This window comes from Solanum stenotomum, chromosome 12 (genome assembly GCF_019186545.1).
Source record: "Solanum stenotomum isolate F172 chromosome 12, ASM1918654v1, whole genome shotgun sequence".
Lineage (NCBI taxonomy): Eukaryota > Viridiplantae > Streptophyta > Magnoliopsida > Solanales > Solanaceae > Solanum > Solanum stenotomum.
In genome coordinates this window covers 19,834,282-19,852,472 of record NC_064293.1, presented here as the reverse complement: position 1 = coordinate 19,852,472, position 18,191 = coordinate 19,834,282, and the positions used below count along the sequence as shown (strand labels likewise).

At 35.2% G+C, this 18,191-nt stretch overlaps 3 protein-coding genes across 3 annotated transcripts in view; 2 read left to right on the top strand and 1 right to left on the bottom strand.

Moving 5' to 3' along the window:
• Positions 1–2,910, top strand: part of LOC125848310 (myosin-1-like) — a 38,280-nt gene extending 35,370 nt beyond the window's left edge. Inside the window, exons 20-23 of the mRNA XM_049528165.1 lie at positions 1,056–1,185; positions 1,278–1,424; positions 1,812–1,879; positions 2,056–2,910. Coding sequence (XP_049384122.1) covers positions 1,056–1,185; positions 1,278–1,424; positions 1,812–1,879; positions 2,056–2,715 — 1,005 coding nt within the window. The 3' untranslated portion in view covers positions 2,716–2,910. The remainder of the gene's footprint in view (positions 1–1,055; positions 1,186–1,277; positions 1,425–1,811; positions 1,880–2,055) is intronic.
• A 2,874-nt stretch (positions 2,911–5,784) lies between these two features.
• Positions 5,785–6,201, bottom strand: LOC125847211 (uncharacterized). Its single transcript, XM_049526878.1, has one exon. The coding sequence runs from the start codon at positions 6,199–6,201 to the stop codon at positions 5,785–5,787; it is 417 nt and encodes a 138-aa protein (XP_049382835.1).
• Positions 6,202–10,446: 4,245 nt separating this feature from the next.
• Positions 10,447–11,248, top strand: LOC125848306 (glyceraldehyde-3-phosphate dehydrogenase A, chloroplastic-like). The gene is made up of 2 exons (XM_049528160.1): positions 10,447–11,018; positions 11,092–11,248. Exons 1-2 carry the CDS (start codon positions 10,714–10,716, stop codon positions 11,231–11,233), a joined length of 447 nt encoding a protein of 148 aa, XP_049384117.1. The 5' UTR covers positions 10,447–10,713; the 3' UTR covers positions 11,234–11,248.
• The last annotated feature ends 6,943 nt before the right edge of the window (positions 11,249–18,191 follow it).

Here is an 18,191-nt window from a genome sequence, read left to right as displayed (position 1 = left end):
CTACTCTCCACAATTGTAATTAAGAACCTGTAATTTATTGTGGCAGGTTCTGATTTTTTGTTTTGGAATAGAATACAAGTTGTCACCTTCTCAAAAAAAAAAAAGAATTATATCAAGATCACATTTTGTAGATTGCTGGTGTCCAATGTCTTTCTTTGTTGCTATGAAGGGTGATCGAAGGATGGAACAGAACTAGCTTAAGGCCAAGTGCATCTGATGTTCTCATTCGTGTTCACTTACACATGTGCCAGTGTGATACTTTCTTTTCTTACAGTATTTGTTAGATCTATATGAATGTAAATATAAATTAAATTATGCAAAATTGTGTTTGCTGTCCATTTGGGTTTCAGTGAGAAACTGCTGATGCATATATATGCTATATATTTGGTACTTGTGTCAGTCAAGTTTCTGTCTTCCCTTCCTAAATTGGATTCCCGAGAAAGATGGTTGAAACAAGTAATCTAAATTATGTGATCTGCTGCACAATTGCCTAAAGCAAGCTTTTTGAAATTTTGTTTCCCATTCTATCATGAACTTTGCCATCCTAACTTTTATTTTCCAACTTTACTTATTGGAGGAAGAGTTGTTTATTGTGTTTCGATTATCACACTATTTTGCTGTTGTTACTGTTTCTTTGATGCATTTGATGCAGACTTTACACTGTTTTTCTTATTAATTGCTATGTGTTCTTCTTGTACTTGGTTTTGATGCATTTGAGCGAGGATCCTTTTGAAACAACCTCTCTAACCCCACGAGGTAGTAGTAATGTCTGCGTACGCTCTACCCTCCTCAAACTCCACTTAGTGGGATATCAGTGGGTATGTTATTGTTGTTGTACTTATTGGAGGAAGAAAAGAAAAAATGAAGAAATATTGCTCCCAACCATCACGTCATTTATTGAGATGTCCACTATAGACCATGCCATTTGAGAATCTGTCCGATAAAAATGAGTTAAGATCATGTTAAAATAATTATTTCTCCAAACTAAAGAGCATACATTCATTTGTTCCATATACTAATTCAAAATGATTTATTTTCTTATTACCTCTTTTCAGATTGGAGTTCTTGAAGATACAAGAAATCACACTCTCCATGGCATCTTACGTGTTCAAAGTTGTTTTAGAGGTCACCAAGCTCGCCGAGATCTCAAACATTTTCGAAGAGGAATTGCTACACTTCAGTCATGTCGGTTTGATTGAACTTCGAAATTTTTGCTTTTCTGATATTGGCTTATTGTAGGGTTTATGACTCTGTTCCTGCATGCTTTCTCTGTACAGTTGTACGCGGTGAGAAAGCTAGAAAAGAATATGCAATCTTACTACAGAAACACAAAGCAGCTGTGTGTATACAAAAGCAAATAAGAGGCAGGACCAAAAGGAAGACTTACGAAAATGTTCATGATGCATCAATTGTGATACAATCTGGTAAATTGCTTAAAGCTCCACATGAGTAACTTGTTTTTAGTTTGCATGATCTGATAAACAACAGATATTGGCTGTAAGATAGTTTTGCACGAGTAGCTGTACATTTTGGGCTTGTAGAATTAGACTTATTTTTTATTGTATTTTTCAGACATGAGTAACTTGTTTTTAGTTTGCATGATCTGATAAACAACAGATATTGGCTGCAAGATAGTTTTGCACAAATAGCTGTACATTTTGGGTTTGTAGAATTATAGACTCCTCTTATTTGTTAATGTAATATATTTACCCTATGATTTTAACAATATTATGACTTGCTCATACAATAGATTTGACATGGTTTTTATACTTAATGTTATAGTTTTTAACCTCCTGGAATTTCTTTTCCAGTGATTCGTGGCTGGTTAGTCAGAAGATGCTCAGGAGACATTGGACTGTTACAATTTGGAGGCAGAAAGGTAATCATGGGTGGCATTAAATTGGGAATGACAACTTTTTGTGACGTCTCTTTACTGGGCACTCATTGCTTTTCAAGTTTGTTAGTTGACGTTATTGACCAAAGCACACCATTCATCTTAATTAGCAGTGGCCCATTCTCTTCTGTTGGTTTCTTATCCCAGTTAGCTTCTTATAGGGTAATGAGTCAGAAGAGGTGCTGGTGAAGTCTTCTTTCCTGGCAGAGTTACAACGTCGAGTCCTTAGAGCTGAAGCTGCTCTACGAGAAAAAGAAGAGGATAATGACATACTTCACCAGAGACTACAGCAGTATGAGAATCGTTGGTCAGAGTATGAGTTGAAAATGAAATCCATGGAAGAAATATGGCAGAAACAAATGAGATCGCTGCAGTCAAGTCTTTCCATTGCAAAAAGGAGCTTAGCCCTTGATGATTCCAGGAGGAACTCTGATGCATCTGTCAATCCAACTGATGAGAAAGAGTCTAGCTGGGAGACAGGAAGTAACCAGAGGGCCCGAGAGAGCAATGGAGTACGACCAATGAGCGCAGGTCTTAGTGTCATAAGCCGATTAGCAGAGGAGTTTGAGCAGAGGAGTCAAGTGTTCGGTGACGATGCTAAGTTCTTGGTGGAAGTAAAATCAGGTCAAGTTGAGGCTAACTTGAGTCCAGATCGTGAGCTAAGGAGGTTGAAGCAGATGTTTGAAGCTTGGAAGAAAGATTACGGATCAAGATTGAGAGAAACAAAGGTGATTCTGAATAAACTGGGGAGTGATGAAGGAGGCAGTGACAAAATGAAAAAGAAATGGTGGGGAAGGAGGAATAGCACAAGGTTGAACTAAATTAAATTCCCTTATTGAGTTGGATCAAAGTTTTTGCTTTACATACCAAGGCAGGTGTTGCAGTGAGCAAGTTTGTATAGAAGTGAAAGGGTATGTTAGTATTAATGTGAGACTCGTAGTAGTATGTAATTTGAAATACAGCATTTCTGTAAAGTTAATCGTTGTTTATGATTTTCAAATCATATTTGTGTTCAACACTCATTTTTTAGCAGCAAAGGCAAGGTTACAAATGTCTTACTGTATGGAAATGGAAATTGATGGTCTTGCTAAGAACAATTAGACTAGATTATTAAAGCAGAAACTGACGTTCAAATAAAATCTGAAAGTGATACTGGGTAATTTAAAGGGACCTTGGGAGTAATAGTAAAGTAGTTATCTCCATGTGACCCACAGGTTACAAATTTTAGTTGTGGAAGCAACCATTAATGCTTGCATTAGGTTAGGCTGCCTACATCACACTTTTTGGAGTTCGGTCCTTTTCTTGGACCGAGCTAATGCAAGATGCCCTATGCATTGGGCTGCCTTTTATATTGGGTAATTGTTACAAGTAGGGGTGTTTACGGATTGGTTTGGATCGGTTATTGATCAAAATCAAAATCAAACCAACTTAATCGGTTTTAAAATTATCAAAACCAAACCAAACCAAATATAATATACATTTATCGATTTGGTGATTATCGATTTCGGTTTGGTTTGGTTCGGTTATTCGGTTATTAACCATACAAAAAATAAAAGAAACAATTCATTTAAAATGTGAAAAAGTGACAACAATCCATTCAATACGAAAAATAGTTAGAATGACTTAAATTACTGAACTTTCGATCACTAAATTTACTATCAATAAAGCTTTAAAACTCACTATATTGGCCTAGAAGGAAGAGACAATAACATTTTCAATCCTACAAAGAATTGTCATAGACACTCATATACATGAAATCAATAATATAAATGTTTCATCTTGGATATTTTTGCTTTCAATCAGTAAATTATAAAGAAATTTTAATGAAAGTATGTATAAAATCTTTAAAAGTGTTTATAAAAATAATATATTAAGTATGTATATTAATAAAATATATGTATATAATTCCTCGATTCGGTTATTTTTTCGATCTTTTTCAAATAAAACCATAACCAAACCAAATACTATCGGTTTTCAAAAATCTAAAACCAAACCAAACCAAACCAAACCCAAATAAAATCGGTTTTATTTTATCGGTTTGATTTGGTTTTTCGGTTTGGATTGGTTTTTATCCAAACTGTGAACACCCCTAGTTACAAGTTTAGATATGGGGTACAATTAGGGTTGCGTGACGGTCGATTTTGTTCTTTTTGAAGTTTATTGATTCGACTTACTGGCTATCGATTTGTAAATATGTTGAACCTGTAACACCTCAAAAAATTCTAAGTCAAGACCCAAACTATTCTTTATATGTGTATAGGGTCGTACTGTGTGACCTAGCAACCCAATATGCATGAAAATTCTAGAATACTCATATTCAAGGAGGAACTGCCATCTCCAAGCTAAAAGCATGCTCAACACAATCTCATGGAGCCTATATGAAATTCATACTCAAAAGCATATATTCAAGGAGGACATATCAACTCCGATTTAAAGCATGTTCAACAATTCATCTCATGAAGTCTATAGGCAACTCATACTCAATGCACAACATGAGGAAAATCAATCATATAAACTCATTTTCTTTTCAAAACATAAGTTTTTCATGAACATGCATAATATGAGAATCATCTAAAGTAAATCATGAGGAACTCGTTACCTCAAGCTAGAGTAGGAGTAGAAGGAAAAATATGAGGATATCGGGAAATCATATCGGCCTCCCAAGTAGCACCCTCAACAAATTGATTCCTCCACAACACTTTCACGGAAGCAACTTCCTTATTTCTCAATTCCTTGACTTGCTGGTCTAAAATCTCAATCGAAACTTCCTCATAAGAAAGATTTTCATCAACTCCCAAACCTTCTAAGAGAACTATAGATGTCGGATCTCCAACGCACTTTTTCAACATAGAGCATGGAAAATAGGATGCACCGATGCCAAATCATTTGGCAATTCAAGCTCATAAGCAACCTTCCCAACACATCTCAAAAGCTGATATCATGCATACATAACGGGAACTAAGCTTTTCTTTCTTACCAAACCTCATTACATCCTTCATGGATGAGATTTTCAAGTAAATCCAATCGAGTCATAGTGTCACCGGGTGCGAGGCAAACCAACTATGAAGTCCATATTCAATTCTTTCCATTTCCAAGTAGGAATTCTAATGTCTTGGGATAAATCTCCCAATTTCTGACAATAATGTTCCCTCAAGTCATCAACATTAGGAACACACAAACGATTTCTATATCTAAGTATAACATCTCCCCCTTGGGAGAAAGCCTCAACAAACTTTCTAAGTACCGCTTCTTTCAATTTTTAGTAAGGCCGGATTAATACATTGCTTAGCTTTCACATCAGTCACAAAAAGACGATTCTGAACTATTAAGAACCATAACACCACCCTTGGTAGAGTCTACTAACCGGACATATCAATGTATTAGCTAAACACCCTATTAATCAAATCCATACATGCCGTCGGAGCATTAGTCAAACCACACGACATCACCAAAAACTCATAGTGAGCATACCGGGTTCTAAAAGCCATTTTCAGATATAATCATCCTTCACCCTCAATTATAATCCGACCTAAGGTCAATATTGGAAAGGAAACTCACTTCTTGGAGTTGGTCGATACTGAAATTTATTTCCCTCATCCTAACTAGATGGTACATGCAACCTTTAGAAATCATCTTCCTAGCTTTAAGACACGAGCTAAACTGACTCTTAGGCATAGAATTCCTCCCTTCCACTCTAGGATAGGCTCATTCGAGAACTAAAATCTAACTACACGGGTTCTAAAATCAATAGAAGTATAACAACAATGCATCCAATCGATACCAAAGATAACATCAAAATCTAGCATATCAAGCTCTACCAAATCTACAAGAGTAACTCTATGGGATAAGGAGACGGGACACTTCTATAGACCCTCTCAACCAACAAAGAATCACCCACAGGAATAGAGATAGAAAAAATGATCTAATAACACTGATGTAAGCACATTAAACCTCATAGTCACAAATGGCATCACAAAAGACAAGGTAGCACCGGGATGAAGTAAATCATAATCATGAAAGACTTTGAATATACCGGTAACCACATCGGGAGAACCCTCTTTTTCACCATGAGTCTGAAGTGCATAGAATCTATTTTGCTTGGGAGCACTAGTACCCAAACCACTTGGACCAGATGAAGGATAGGGTTGAGCCCTACGAAGACTATCTCCTCCATTCTTAGCAATTAAAGGACAATGTCTTATCTTGTGGTCCATCTTACCACAACCAAAACAAGCATTGGAACCCGCTAGACATTCACCCGCATGCTTTCTTCCACACCTAGCACAATCTGGCAATAAAAGACCCATTACCTTCTCCTTGAGGCTTAGGGTTACACACCCTCTCTTGGTTGAACTTAGGAGCATTAGAGGAACCTTGCCCGAAAATTTTGCGTATCTTATTGAATAAATATTATTATAAATTATAAATTCGAAGAACCTTATAGAATTGTTCTCAAGACTTGCCATTGAAGTTTAATTAAATTCAAAAAATGTAGGAGCTTAAAGGAATATTTATAATATAATATGATTATGTTGAATTTGAATCAATTCAAGTAGTTAACTTTGAATATTATGTGATTAAAGCAGAAAACAAAGTTACAGTACTTCCTAGTTCTTCCGTCCCGTATTAGTTATTGATCTTATTAAAAATAGTTATTCCATATTAGTTGTCCACCTTACTAAATCAAGAAAACATTAATTAAAATCTTTACTAAGTAACCTTTACAATTAATTATTTTTGAAAGTGTTCACATCTGTTTGCAAATATCCTAAGATGTTGTTTAAGAGATGAACTAGTAAAATTATTTTCTTATTTATAATTTTTTAATATGTGTGTTAAAAGAAAAATGATCAACTAGTATGACACATATGAAGTATTAAATATAGGGAAGAGGCAAATCAAAATATATTATTCTTTTTGTTTTATTTAGTCACGTAATTTAACTAAGGACCTGTTTGGAAAGTCAACCTGGTAATTTGATTTGGTTTAATTGGGTGTAATTACACTGTCTGACATGTTTGGTTGATCATGTAATTACTTGGTCACCAGGTAATTATGTGTAATTAGTAGGAGGTAATTACACCGTCCAATTATCAGGGAGGGTTGTGAATTGCTAGTAATTACATGATGTAATTACAAGCTGATTAATTTTTAATTTTTTGTTTTAAACTTATTTTTAGTTTTATTATTTTAAATTATTTTTTATTTTTATTATTCTATAAATATAATTTTTATTTTATATTATTAATATTTCATTTCCTTCTCATTCTCAACATTTTCTTCTTTTGATTCCATGTGGTTTTTCTAACTATCTATTTTATTTATTAATCATGTGTTTATTTTTCATTAGCATAATTTTGTAAGTATACTAATTTTAAAATTGAAGAAAAATTTATTGTTAAATAAGGCTATAGATTTACGTTTTTCTTTTATTTTAAATCACATTTATGTATGCTATATTGAAATTTGACATTAAAGTATTACATTAAATTTCTTTCCGAATGTGAAACTTATATTATATTTTCACTTTCATTTGTTTTAGTAGTATTGATTTGATATTTCATATTGCAAGATATTTATTTTTTAGTTAGACTTGATAAATTATTTTTTAACAAATATTTTCATAATTTAAGACATTATATTTATAGTATTAATTTTTTTGTAAACATTTATCTTATGATGTTTGTAGAAATCTTGTACTTTTAGTTTTTATTAGTAATTTAATTAATATATAGTAACTTGAAAAACATAAATCAATTTTTTTTTTTATAATATAAGTTAAGAACATATGTTTGTTGATTAATTTATTTTCAAAAGATAATATATATCTTAAATGTTTAATTCAATATAATTTATGTAGCTTCTTATTTATCAAATAAAATCTTTTAATTTTAGATTATTAACTTTTATTTCTTAAAATTAACATAACATTGTGATTGCAACTGTGTAACCAAATAGCACATTTATAATTACATTGTAACTACATTGTGACAACCAAATAGATCAGTGTAATTACTAGATTATGTAATTACTATGCTTGATAATTACTATCCGAGCAATTACATCAGTTCTGTCACTCTCGGTCTTGAAAATATTAGTATAATATTTGTATGATTATAAACATTTTGAAATTTTATTTTTAAGACCGTCATAATGTTTGTGTGATTATAAAAATATCTTGACTAAAATTAAATATTAAGTATAAAGTTAAATAATTTTCAATAAAATTTAATTTTATTTTTATAGTCAAATCAATAAGGACATAGGGTGTGTTTGGTATGGAGATGTTTTCCAATTTTTACATGTTTGGTTGGCTTAAAATGTTTTTCAAATCAACTCATTTTTTCAAATTTAAGAAAAATGACTTCCCTTCCAAAATTGAGGAAAACATTTCCAAAACTCTACTTCATCCTTTAATTCTTTTTCTTACCCTACCCATACTCCGTTATCCGACTCTCTCCATTCATTTTTTTAATTTTTTTTTCATATTTTTCAAATTTCAAATATATTTTTATCCATCCACCAAACTACCCCCACCCCCCATCCACAAAAAAAAAAAATTTAAAAATTATTTTTGAAATATTTCAAATTTTAAGGTTTTTTTTTTACCTCACCCCAACCTTTACCAACCCTACTCCCTACCCGCCCAAAAAAAATTTCTTTTGAAAAATATTTCAAATTTAGTTTTTTACGCCAATCCCCCACCACCCTCCCCCAAACAAGGCCACCTCCTCCCTCGCCACCCCCATCAAATACTTTTTTTAAAAAATAATTTTAGAAAATATTTCAAATTTTTTAAAAATTCATTTTTTATGCCACCCCACCCCTATCCCTACTCTTACCCCCCCTCCCCCCAGGCCATTCCCTTCAATTTTTTTTAAGAAAAACTATTTTTGGGAAATATTTCAAATTAATTTTTTTTCATGTTTTACGCCAACTCCTGGATCAGGTCCTAGGTCAAATCTCAAGATCAAATTTTGGAATGGTTATCGGGGTCTTGTCCTAGTTTGGGTGTCGGGGTCGGGTTCTAGATCAATTATCTAGGTTGATTTTCGGATGATAAATTATTTTCCAAGAGTATTTTTTAGTCTCAAGCCAAAAATAAAAAATATTTTCTGAAAAATATTTTTCATTCACCAACCAAATATTAAAAAATATTTTCAAAAGAATATTTTCTACTCACCAATCAAACATGAGAAAATAAGTTAGAAATCCACTTGTTTTCCAAGAAAATATTTTCTAGGAAAGTATTATCAATATTTTCAATATTTTCCTACATACCAAACACACCCATAATGTTATATAAGTTGAACCAAAGGGAATATATAGTACAATCGATCTCACCATAACAATCATTTGTTATAATAACATTTCACTATAACAATTTTATTTTCAACAAAACCAACATTTCACTATAAAATATGACTTGATTCTCTCCAAAATTGTTATTTTTTTCATTTATATTTTACCTCTCTATAATAATAACATTCATTATAGCGGTATTTTTTTTTTATAATAGCTAAATGCAATTTAATCGTCATGTCAATATGCATGTATATAAAATAACCCTGTAGTATAATTCACACAAATATTTAAAAAAAAACATTGACACTATAACAAGGTTTGACTTGAGAATAGTAATAAAGAAAATAAAGTTGAAGTTTAAAAGGTATATTTAACATGATTATATTGATACTAGGACTTGTGGATATGTGTAATGAAAGATTGAAAACAAAAGAATTGATTTCTTTAGACATAATCATCTATTACTTAAGCTTTTCACCACCCTAATTTCTTCATTTCACCATTACTCTCCTAGTTTCTTCTCTTTTGCGTACCAAGTGCTCCATCCTCCCACATGTACAAACACATTTTTTTTATTCTTTTAGGAGGGAGATCACATTGTATTCTCTTTGGCTACTTCACATCCTTTATCATTAGACTTACAAACTTATGATTTAAACCTAGATTTTCATTTTCAACCCATCCACTCCCTAAACTTTGATTTTTAGCCTAGTGTGTTGTTAATATGCTCCTTAATAAGCCAGAGACCCCCTTTTTTATTATTCTTTTGCTTGTGCACCAATTAAGGGGCTAAGAGACCCAATTTTTAAGACTCAAGATACAATTTACGACAGTCTTTGATTTAGCCGAGTTGGTATAAAATATCCAACTTTAGAGCTTGATGCAGTGAAACTTTGCCCGGTTGTTGCTAAGCAACATTTTCTGATGATGGTGAAGAGTATAAGACATTTATCTATTAAAAATATTTAATTAATTAAATATTTTTAATACTTTAATTTAAAGTTGGGGCAAAATGGTAATCCAACTTTGAGGTTAGGATGTTCCCACTTTTAATAATATATTATATATTATAAAAAGTTGATTTACACCTGTAGTAGAACAAATATGTATGTGTCTATTTTAATGGAAATAATAAGTAGGAAAGTAAAGGAGAGCCATAGAATGAGTGAGAGGCTATGCATGATTCATAATCTCATCTACTCCATCCTATCTTCACTAAATATAGTGAGAGGGGTTGTGAATACACACACAAACACACAAAAATCAATGGCTTCGGCTGCTCTATCAGTAGCCAAATCTTCTGTCCACGTCAGCAACAATAAAGGATCATTCTCAGAGTTCACTGGCCTTCGAACCTCATCTGCCGTTCCATTCGGAGTCGGAAGGAAAATTAACGATGACTTGCTATCTCTTGTTGCTTTCCAAACCTCTGTTGTAAGTTTTAATTATAATTCCATTCATTTCAATATATTCATTGTGCTTTTAAACTAAAAATATACCAAAATGTTTCGTAGATGGGTGGAGGAAAAAAGAATAATAGTAGAGTAGTGGAGGCAAAATTGAAGGTAGCCATCAATGTATTTGGAAGATTTGGAAGGAATTTCTTGAGGTGCTGCCATGGCATGAAGGACTCTTCCCTTGATGTCATTGCCATCAATGACTCTGGCGGTGTCATGCAAGCCTCTCACCTCCTCAAGTACGAATCTACCCTCGGCATCTTCGATGCTGATGTTAAGCCTGTTGGTACTGATGGAATCTCTGTTGATGGAAAGCTCATCAAAGCCGTCTCCGACTGTAACCCCATCAATCTCCCCTGGAAGTAAGTCCTTTCCTTCACCAACATAATTATTCTTATATATAATTATGTTCAACACTAACATCAATCTCCCCAGGGATCTTGGTGTTGACCTGGTCATTGAAGGTACCAGAGTTTTTGTCAATAGAGAGGGTACTGGCAAGCATATCCAAGCTGGAGCTAAGCAAGTCCTCATCACTGCCCCCGAAAAGGGTGATATTCCTACCTGGACAAGTTGATCAACCATACCTTTGCTCAATGAGTGTAGACTCTGGTAGAAGGGTTGTAACAACACGTTGTTTGGCAGCCTGTGAGTTGGACATTGAAGTAGCAATTTCTAAAATCTCAGCCATGTCTCATGGATTGGCTCACCCTCTAAACGTTTAAAGCCCTGAATATTGTCTCTCAATGCCATTATCTTTGAAGGAGGGAAAAACCTTATGTAGAATGCCTCGGTAATTTCATCCCAAGACGTAATAGATCATTATTACTTGTGGAGAATTAGCCTTAACCGACATAGAGACCATGTGAGCTATAACATGATCCCCCGATGTCTCCCACACCGAAAAGGGTTGTTCTACTTGCGGAGGTAGAACCATGAAATTCTAGCTTATATGGATCCACTAGCTAATCAACCTATGGGGGCACATAGTTAAGGGATAATGAGATTTCTACTGGAACCTCTACTAACGGGGGAGCTTCCATCTCATGAGATTGCGTTTAGAAACCCGACCTCTACTAACGGGAGAGCTTCCATCCCATCATCAATATCCACTCGGTGCTAAGCATAAATTCCATGAAATAGTCATTTCTTACTTGACTTCATTATTCATGGAAAGGTGCCCTTGGACAACCAAACGAAGCTAGTTCATTAGGATAGCTCTTATTCTTTGATTCAATTAGGTGAGAAAACCTTTCACATCATGCTTTTATGTGTTAATGAGAATATCCTTTCACAACACAACATCATTATTGGTACTTTACTCTCAAAGCACCCTTAAAAATTTGCATATATTTCATAAAAACAATGCATAAGTCCATAATTTACCTCTTGAGGTTCAAAACCCACTTTCAATCATCAATGCTTAGAAAACATTGGAGTACAAGAGATATTTCCTTTTATCACACAACAATGTTGAGTAAGGTTAGGAGGACCAATAATTTCCTGTAGATTTCAAGAGCATAGGCCATAGTTATAACATCCTATATATTTTAAGGTGACTAATTCACAAAACTAAAGATGTACGCATAAAAAATTATAGTTTTTTGCCTTACGTTGTTCATTGATGAATTATTGAGATAATAAGGTTTTAAATGGATGATCATATTAAATATTAATTATAGTACGTCACTATAAAGGTTATACCAGAGTTAGAGACACTAGTAAGCCTTGGAACAATAGTACAAGTTGAAGGTCTCATTACGACGAATTATTTCATACAATCTTGTATATTGTTTGACTTGTACAGGCATATCTCTGAATGTATAAAGATTTAAAGACCGTATTATATATATATTAAACTAAAGATATTTGAGTCTAGTTTCCAATGAACAAAACCTTTAATTAATACGACTTTGGAGTAAAAAGATATGTGTATTTTACTTGGGACTACGTAGAGTCCAAAATTGGCCATGCTGGGCACGTGAGAACAACTTGTTAAATCAGTGTAAATGTATTTAATAGTAATTCTACAATTTAAATTCATTAGATAGATCCTAAGTCATTTTAGAAGCTTATAGTTTCTGGTTCTTCAGCCCTCTCCTCTCCTAAAGCCTTAGTTGAGAAATCAACCCAAAATCAAGTGTTGTTCTTCAACCATGCCAAGAATTCACTCATGTCCCTCTTTAGATTAAAGATAAAAACCTTCCCCTTAGTTAATACTAGCTTAAGGATCTGTATATTTTCAATTAAGGTATGACCATATTCCCTTATCTCATATATGTGATGTTCTCAATATTCTAGCTATATTCTACGGATATGACCCACAAGACGGCGATAAGGAGCTATGAGCTCAAGTTTCTCACATTGTGATTGATGTATTTGCTGAGGAGGAAGTGTATGGAGTCATATGGTAGTTTTTGGTTAACATGTTGGAGTTATATAAGCATACTATGTTGCTGTTAGTGATATTAAGGATTGAATACTAAGAACATGAATTGATTTGAATGTAACTTAATGTCATGCCTCAATTTCCATTAAGACGGACATGCACCCGATGTCCTAAAGGCCCGAGAGAACCCACATATAACTTTTTCTTACTATGCATATATAACTATGACAATTTAGAGTTGTGAAAAGTTCATCAAGGATGTAGTAAACCCAAAACTTATAGACAAGACACAACTGAACTATATACATTAGTCTACAAAGCCTCTAAAAGATAGAAAACCTTAGCTTAGGACGGGACAAGTCCCCACATTACCCTTAACTCAGATACAGTAACAAAATACATGCCAAAGACTGGTATTCCCCGAATTAACTTGGAGCTTCACCAATAGTAGCGGAGTACCTATGCTCCTACTAAAGAGGTCTACTAGCATGAGTACCTGTGCCTGCAGCGTGAAATGAAGCATCCCCGTAAGGGACGTCAGTACAAATGATGTACTGAATATGCAAGGTAATAGCATATGTAAAACAAGGGCTTAAATGAAATTAAGTACCAATATATAAGTGCATAGATAAGAATAGAAGACCACGTTTGTATACTCTAGTGGGATCATGTATATTATATTCTTTTCTTTACTTTTTTGTGCGATATTATCTTTGTAAGGCTTGTAATACAAATGACTGACCCATGCTAGACATTTTAACCCCATGGATGCTATCCTCATAATTACACAAATTGGGATTGGCCCATGCTAGGGCTTCGCCCCTGAGCTGCCATCCTTCTACAACAATTGGGATCGACCCATGCTGGGCATTTACCCCTGGGCTGCCACTCATAATTATATAGATTGTGTAACACCTCGGAATCTAGTAGACTAAACAAGGGCTAAGTGTGAGGGATAGAGCCAAGGAAGAGGGCTAGGGTAGCCTACTCTTTCATAGAAATTACCCCACCTTCCACGACCACAATCACTACTCATGGTGAGGACCATGACTCATGGTGTGACTTGTGACGGGCTAGGCAGTGGCTAGGTGAAAACTTCCCAAAACAGACTCCTCCATACGAGCCACTTCATTGCTCTTGACGGCTACCAAAGGTCGTGGAAATGCTCATCGTGGTGTGTTAGTTTTTGGAGAATTGAGGGGGTGCCCCGTAGCTACTGGTCCAAGGACCACTGAGGGCACCACGACTTGTGGTGAGGACCACGGCTCATGGTGAGGACCACGGCTCATGGGACCTCACATGGTCCTGTGGCAGACCAGTGTAAGTTAGGGGTTAAATGTTGTTTTCCGGTTTTAATTAGGTCAAAGCTATGTCATTTTGCCTAAGAATAAGACCCCTATATAAGTCATTTTAACCCCAAAACTCACCCATTCAAGTGATTATTCACAAAACCCAACAGAAATCCCAAAGTCTTTCTCTCAAATATTTCTCTCTCTAGAACTTGAAGAAGAAGAAAGAGTTGGAGTTAGGATCAAGGTCAAGTTTCCATTCCTCAAGCATTTGTGGGATTTGTAATCAAGGTATGATGGCTTTTCATCCATGGATTCATTCCATCCACGGAGTTCCTAAGTTTTCCCCATTTGAGAAGATTAAATCCCCAATTTGAGTTAGGGTTTCTTCCAAAGTTGTGGGTATTGGTGAATGTTGATTCAATTGAGTGGATTATGATTGTTTATAATTGAATTGATAGGATTACATGTTTTTAGGAGGAATATACATGTACCCATGCCCAACTCATGTCTAGAATGATGAAATTGATGTAAATGGTTTTATGCCATGAAATGATAATTTGTGGATTTAGATGTATTCAATCTAGGAATGATGGGATAGATTAGAATTGAAGCCTATATGATGAATCATGATTACATTTATTTGAGATTGAAGCTTATGATATGAATATGATGTTGAATTGCTTGAGATTGAGCATATAGAATGACTATGCGATATAGTGCTTGAGAGTAAACCTTATGTTGTCAATTGTTGACTATTGTTGTGATTGATTGTGTAAGGGATAGTTCCCACATGAATTGCTTATGTAATAAATGTGAAAGACTTTCTCACATTGAATGATTCTAGGTTGAAAGGATTGCTCACTAAAAATGAATCTAATACTAATGACTATGAAATTGATGAGGCTAGAGGCGATTACCCATGACCTACAAATGAGATGGATATGAGGCAGTTACCCGTATTCCATCAAGTAGAATAAATAGGCAATAACCCTTATTCCTTAAAGTTAAACAAGAGGCGACTCCCCATGTTCTTTTGATATGATTGGACAAGAGGTGAATACCCATGATCCTTATTTAATGACAAGAGGCGAATACCCATGCCACATGTTGTTGGACAAGAGGAGAATATCCATGATCCATATGTTAAGTTGGACAAGAGGCGAGTACCCATGATCCATATGTAAGTTGGTTAGAGGCGAGTAAACATGATCCATATAAGGACTAAATGCGACTACCCATGTTCCTTTGTAGTAAGGCAAAAAGGCGATTCCCCATGTCTATATAAGATAAGTTAGATTACGATCTGATGTATGATGAGCTTGGATTATTGCTTGAGTTTCCTTCCATGATATGCTTGACTAGAGGTGGATGACGCAAGTCTTGACTAAGGATAAGTTGAGGTTACTTCAAGAAGGATTCCACCTATGTTATGGCGATAATATGTGCAATGATTATTCTTATGACCTATGTTCTTATATCTTATGCTCACGTTGATGTTTATGTTGGATATCATATTTAGTACATGTATGTACTAATGCATACTGTTTCCTACATTTCTTATCCAAATGTAGGGTCCGGCGGTATCGACTCTCATCCCCGTGGCGAGGATCTTTGTAGAGCAAGAATTGAAGATTGGTGATTCCTTAGTGTATTCGAGGATATGGTCACCATTTCTCTTATGTTCTTTCATTTTATTTTTTGAACACTATTATATGGATTATATCCCAAGATATTCATGTTTTAGATGGTTTGAGACAAAGTGTAATAGACTTCTGCTTTTGATATAAAACTTTGATGTTGGTTAAAAATGTTATAAATTTTTGCTCATTTCTATTATCTTATGTTGTGAAAGCTAAATGGCTTATATTAGGCCTCTCGAGGTCTTGTATGCCATGTTACGTCTAGGGGTATCCTTGGGATGTGACAAACTTGGTAATCAGAGCACAATGTTTAGAATGGTTCTAGGATATCTCAAAACCACGTCTAGTAGAGTCTTGTTCATATGTGTGAAGCGCACCACATCTTATGAATGAGAAGCTATTAGATGCTTAGGAAACTTCACTTTTTTTATTTATTAAGTCGTGCCATAGAGTTTAACTCTATAAGGTCTTTCTCCTAATCCTTACCCGATGGTCTACATGATATGACTACTAGAAGGGCTTTTGCAAGAAGGACCGACAGAGAAGAGATTAACCAAAGAGATCCTCCTCAAGCTTCTCAAGCTCTGGTTGACCCTTTGGCCGACCAAGTGACCAATACGGAGTTTAGAACAACTTTTCAAGTGTTGGCTCAAGCCGTGACGGCCTAAGACAATAGGGAGGTTTTGAACCCCGTGAACCCAAATGTGGGTACGACGGCATCAAGAGTGAGGGACTTCACAAGGATGAATCCTACGGAATTTCATGGTTCTAAAGTTAAGGAAGATCCTCAAGAGTTAATTGATGAGGTCTATAAGGTGTTAGATATCATGAGAGTGACTCCGGTAGAGAAGGTGGAATTGACCGCTTATCAACTTAAGGTAGTTGCTCAAATTTGGTTCAACCAATGGAAAGAGGCAAGACCGGTAGATGCGGGTCCCTTGGAATGGGAGAGGTTTAAGTCAACTTTTCTTGATAGGTTCGTTCCCTTGAGATGAGGGAGGCTAAAGTGCTTGAGTTAATTAATCTTCGATAAGGAAATATGAATGTGAAAGAATACGTCTTGAGATTCACTCAATTGTCTAAGTATGCTCCCTCTATAGTTGCCGACTCTAGGGCAAGGATGAGTAAGCTCGTTTTGGAGTATGTCCGAACTGGTTGTAAAAGAGTGTTGTATGGCTATCTTGTCCATGACATGAATATTCTCGTCCAAATGGTCCATGCCCAACAAATTGAAGAGGAAAATTTCAAATAAAGGTCTAGGGAAACAAAGAGGACAAGAATAAATGATGGTAAATAGTCATACTCTAGGTCCGGTGGACGTGGTCGTTCAAGGTTTTGACAAAGGTTTTCTGGGAAAGGTTCTTCTAAGGCTCCTCCAAGGTCCAACAATGAAAGGGTGTCTAACCCTAAGCCTCAAGGAGGTGGTACTGGGCCTTCTATGCCTAATTGTACTAAGGGTGGAAGAAAACATAAGGGCAAATGTCTAGCGGGTTCCAATGCTTGCTTTGGTTATGGTAAGGCGGATCACAAGATAAGGGATTGTCATTCGGTTGCTAAGAATGAGGGAGATAATCGCCGTAGAGCTCAACCCTATCCTTCATTTGGTCCAAGTTGTTCAGGTGCTAGTCTCCTAAGAAAAAAAATAGGTTTCATGCTCTTCACACTCGAGGTGAACAAGAGGATTCTCCCGATGTGGTTACCCGTACATTGAAACTTTTCCAACTAGATGTATATGATTTACTTGATCTTGGTGCTACCTTGTATTTTGTGACGCCATATGTGGCTATGAACTTTGATGTGCTTCCTGAAGTGTTGATAGAACCTTTCTCTGTCTCTACTCCTATTGGTGATTCGGTGTTGGTTGAAAGGGTATATAGAAAATGTTCGGTATCCTTACCCTATATAGTTACTTTTGTTGACTTGATACTGCTTGATATGCTAGATTTTGATGTCATCCTTGAGATGGATTGGTTGCACTCTTGTTATGCTTCTATTGATAGTAGAACTTGGGTATTCAAGTTTCCGTTCCTGAATAAGCCTGTCCTAGAGTGGAAGGGGGGAAATTCTATTCCAAAAGGTCGGTTCATTTCTTATCTTAAAGCTAGAAGGATGATTTCTAAGGGTTGCTTGTACCATTTAGTTAGGGTGAGGGATATGGATTCCGAAACCCCTAGTCTTGAGTCGGTCCCCATTGTTAATGAGTATCCGGAAGAG

Bases quoted from the DNA above. Each gene is read 5' to 3' on its own strand.
- LOC125847211 (XM_049526878.1), bottom strand. From the start codon at position 6,201: ATGGGTCTTTTATTGCCAGATTGTGCTAGGTGTGGAAGAAAGCATGCG.
- LOC125848306 (XM_049528160.1), top strand. From the start codon at position 10,714: ATGGGTGGAGGAAAAAAGAATAATAGTAGAGTAGTGGAGGCAAAATTG. The intron at 11,019-11,091 runs GTAAGTCCTTTC...CAATCTCCCCAG, and splicing joins CCCATCAATCTCCCCTGGAA to GGATCTTGGTGTTGACCTGG.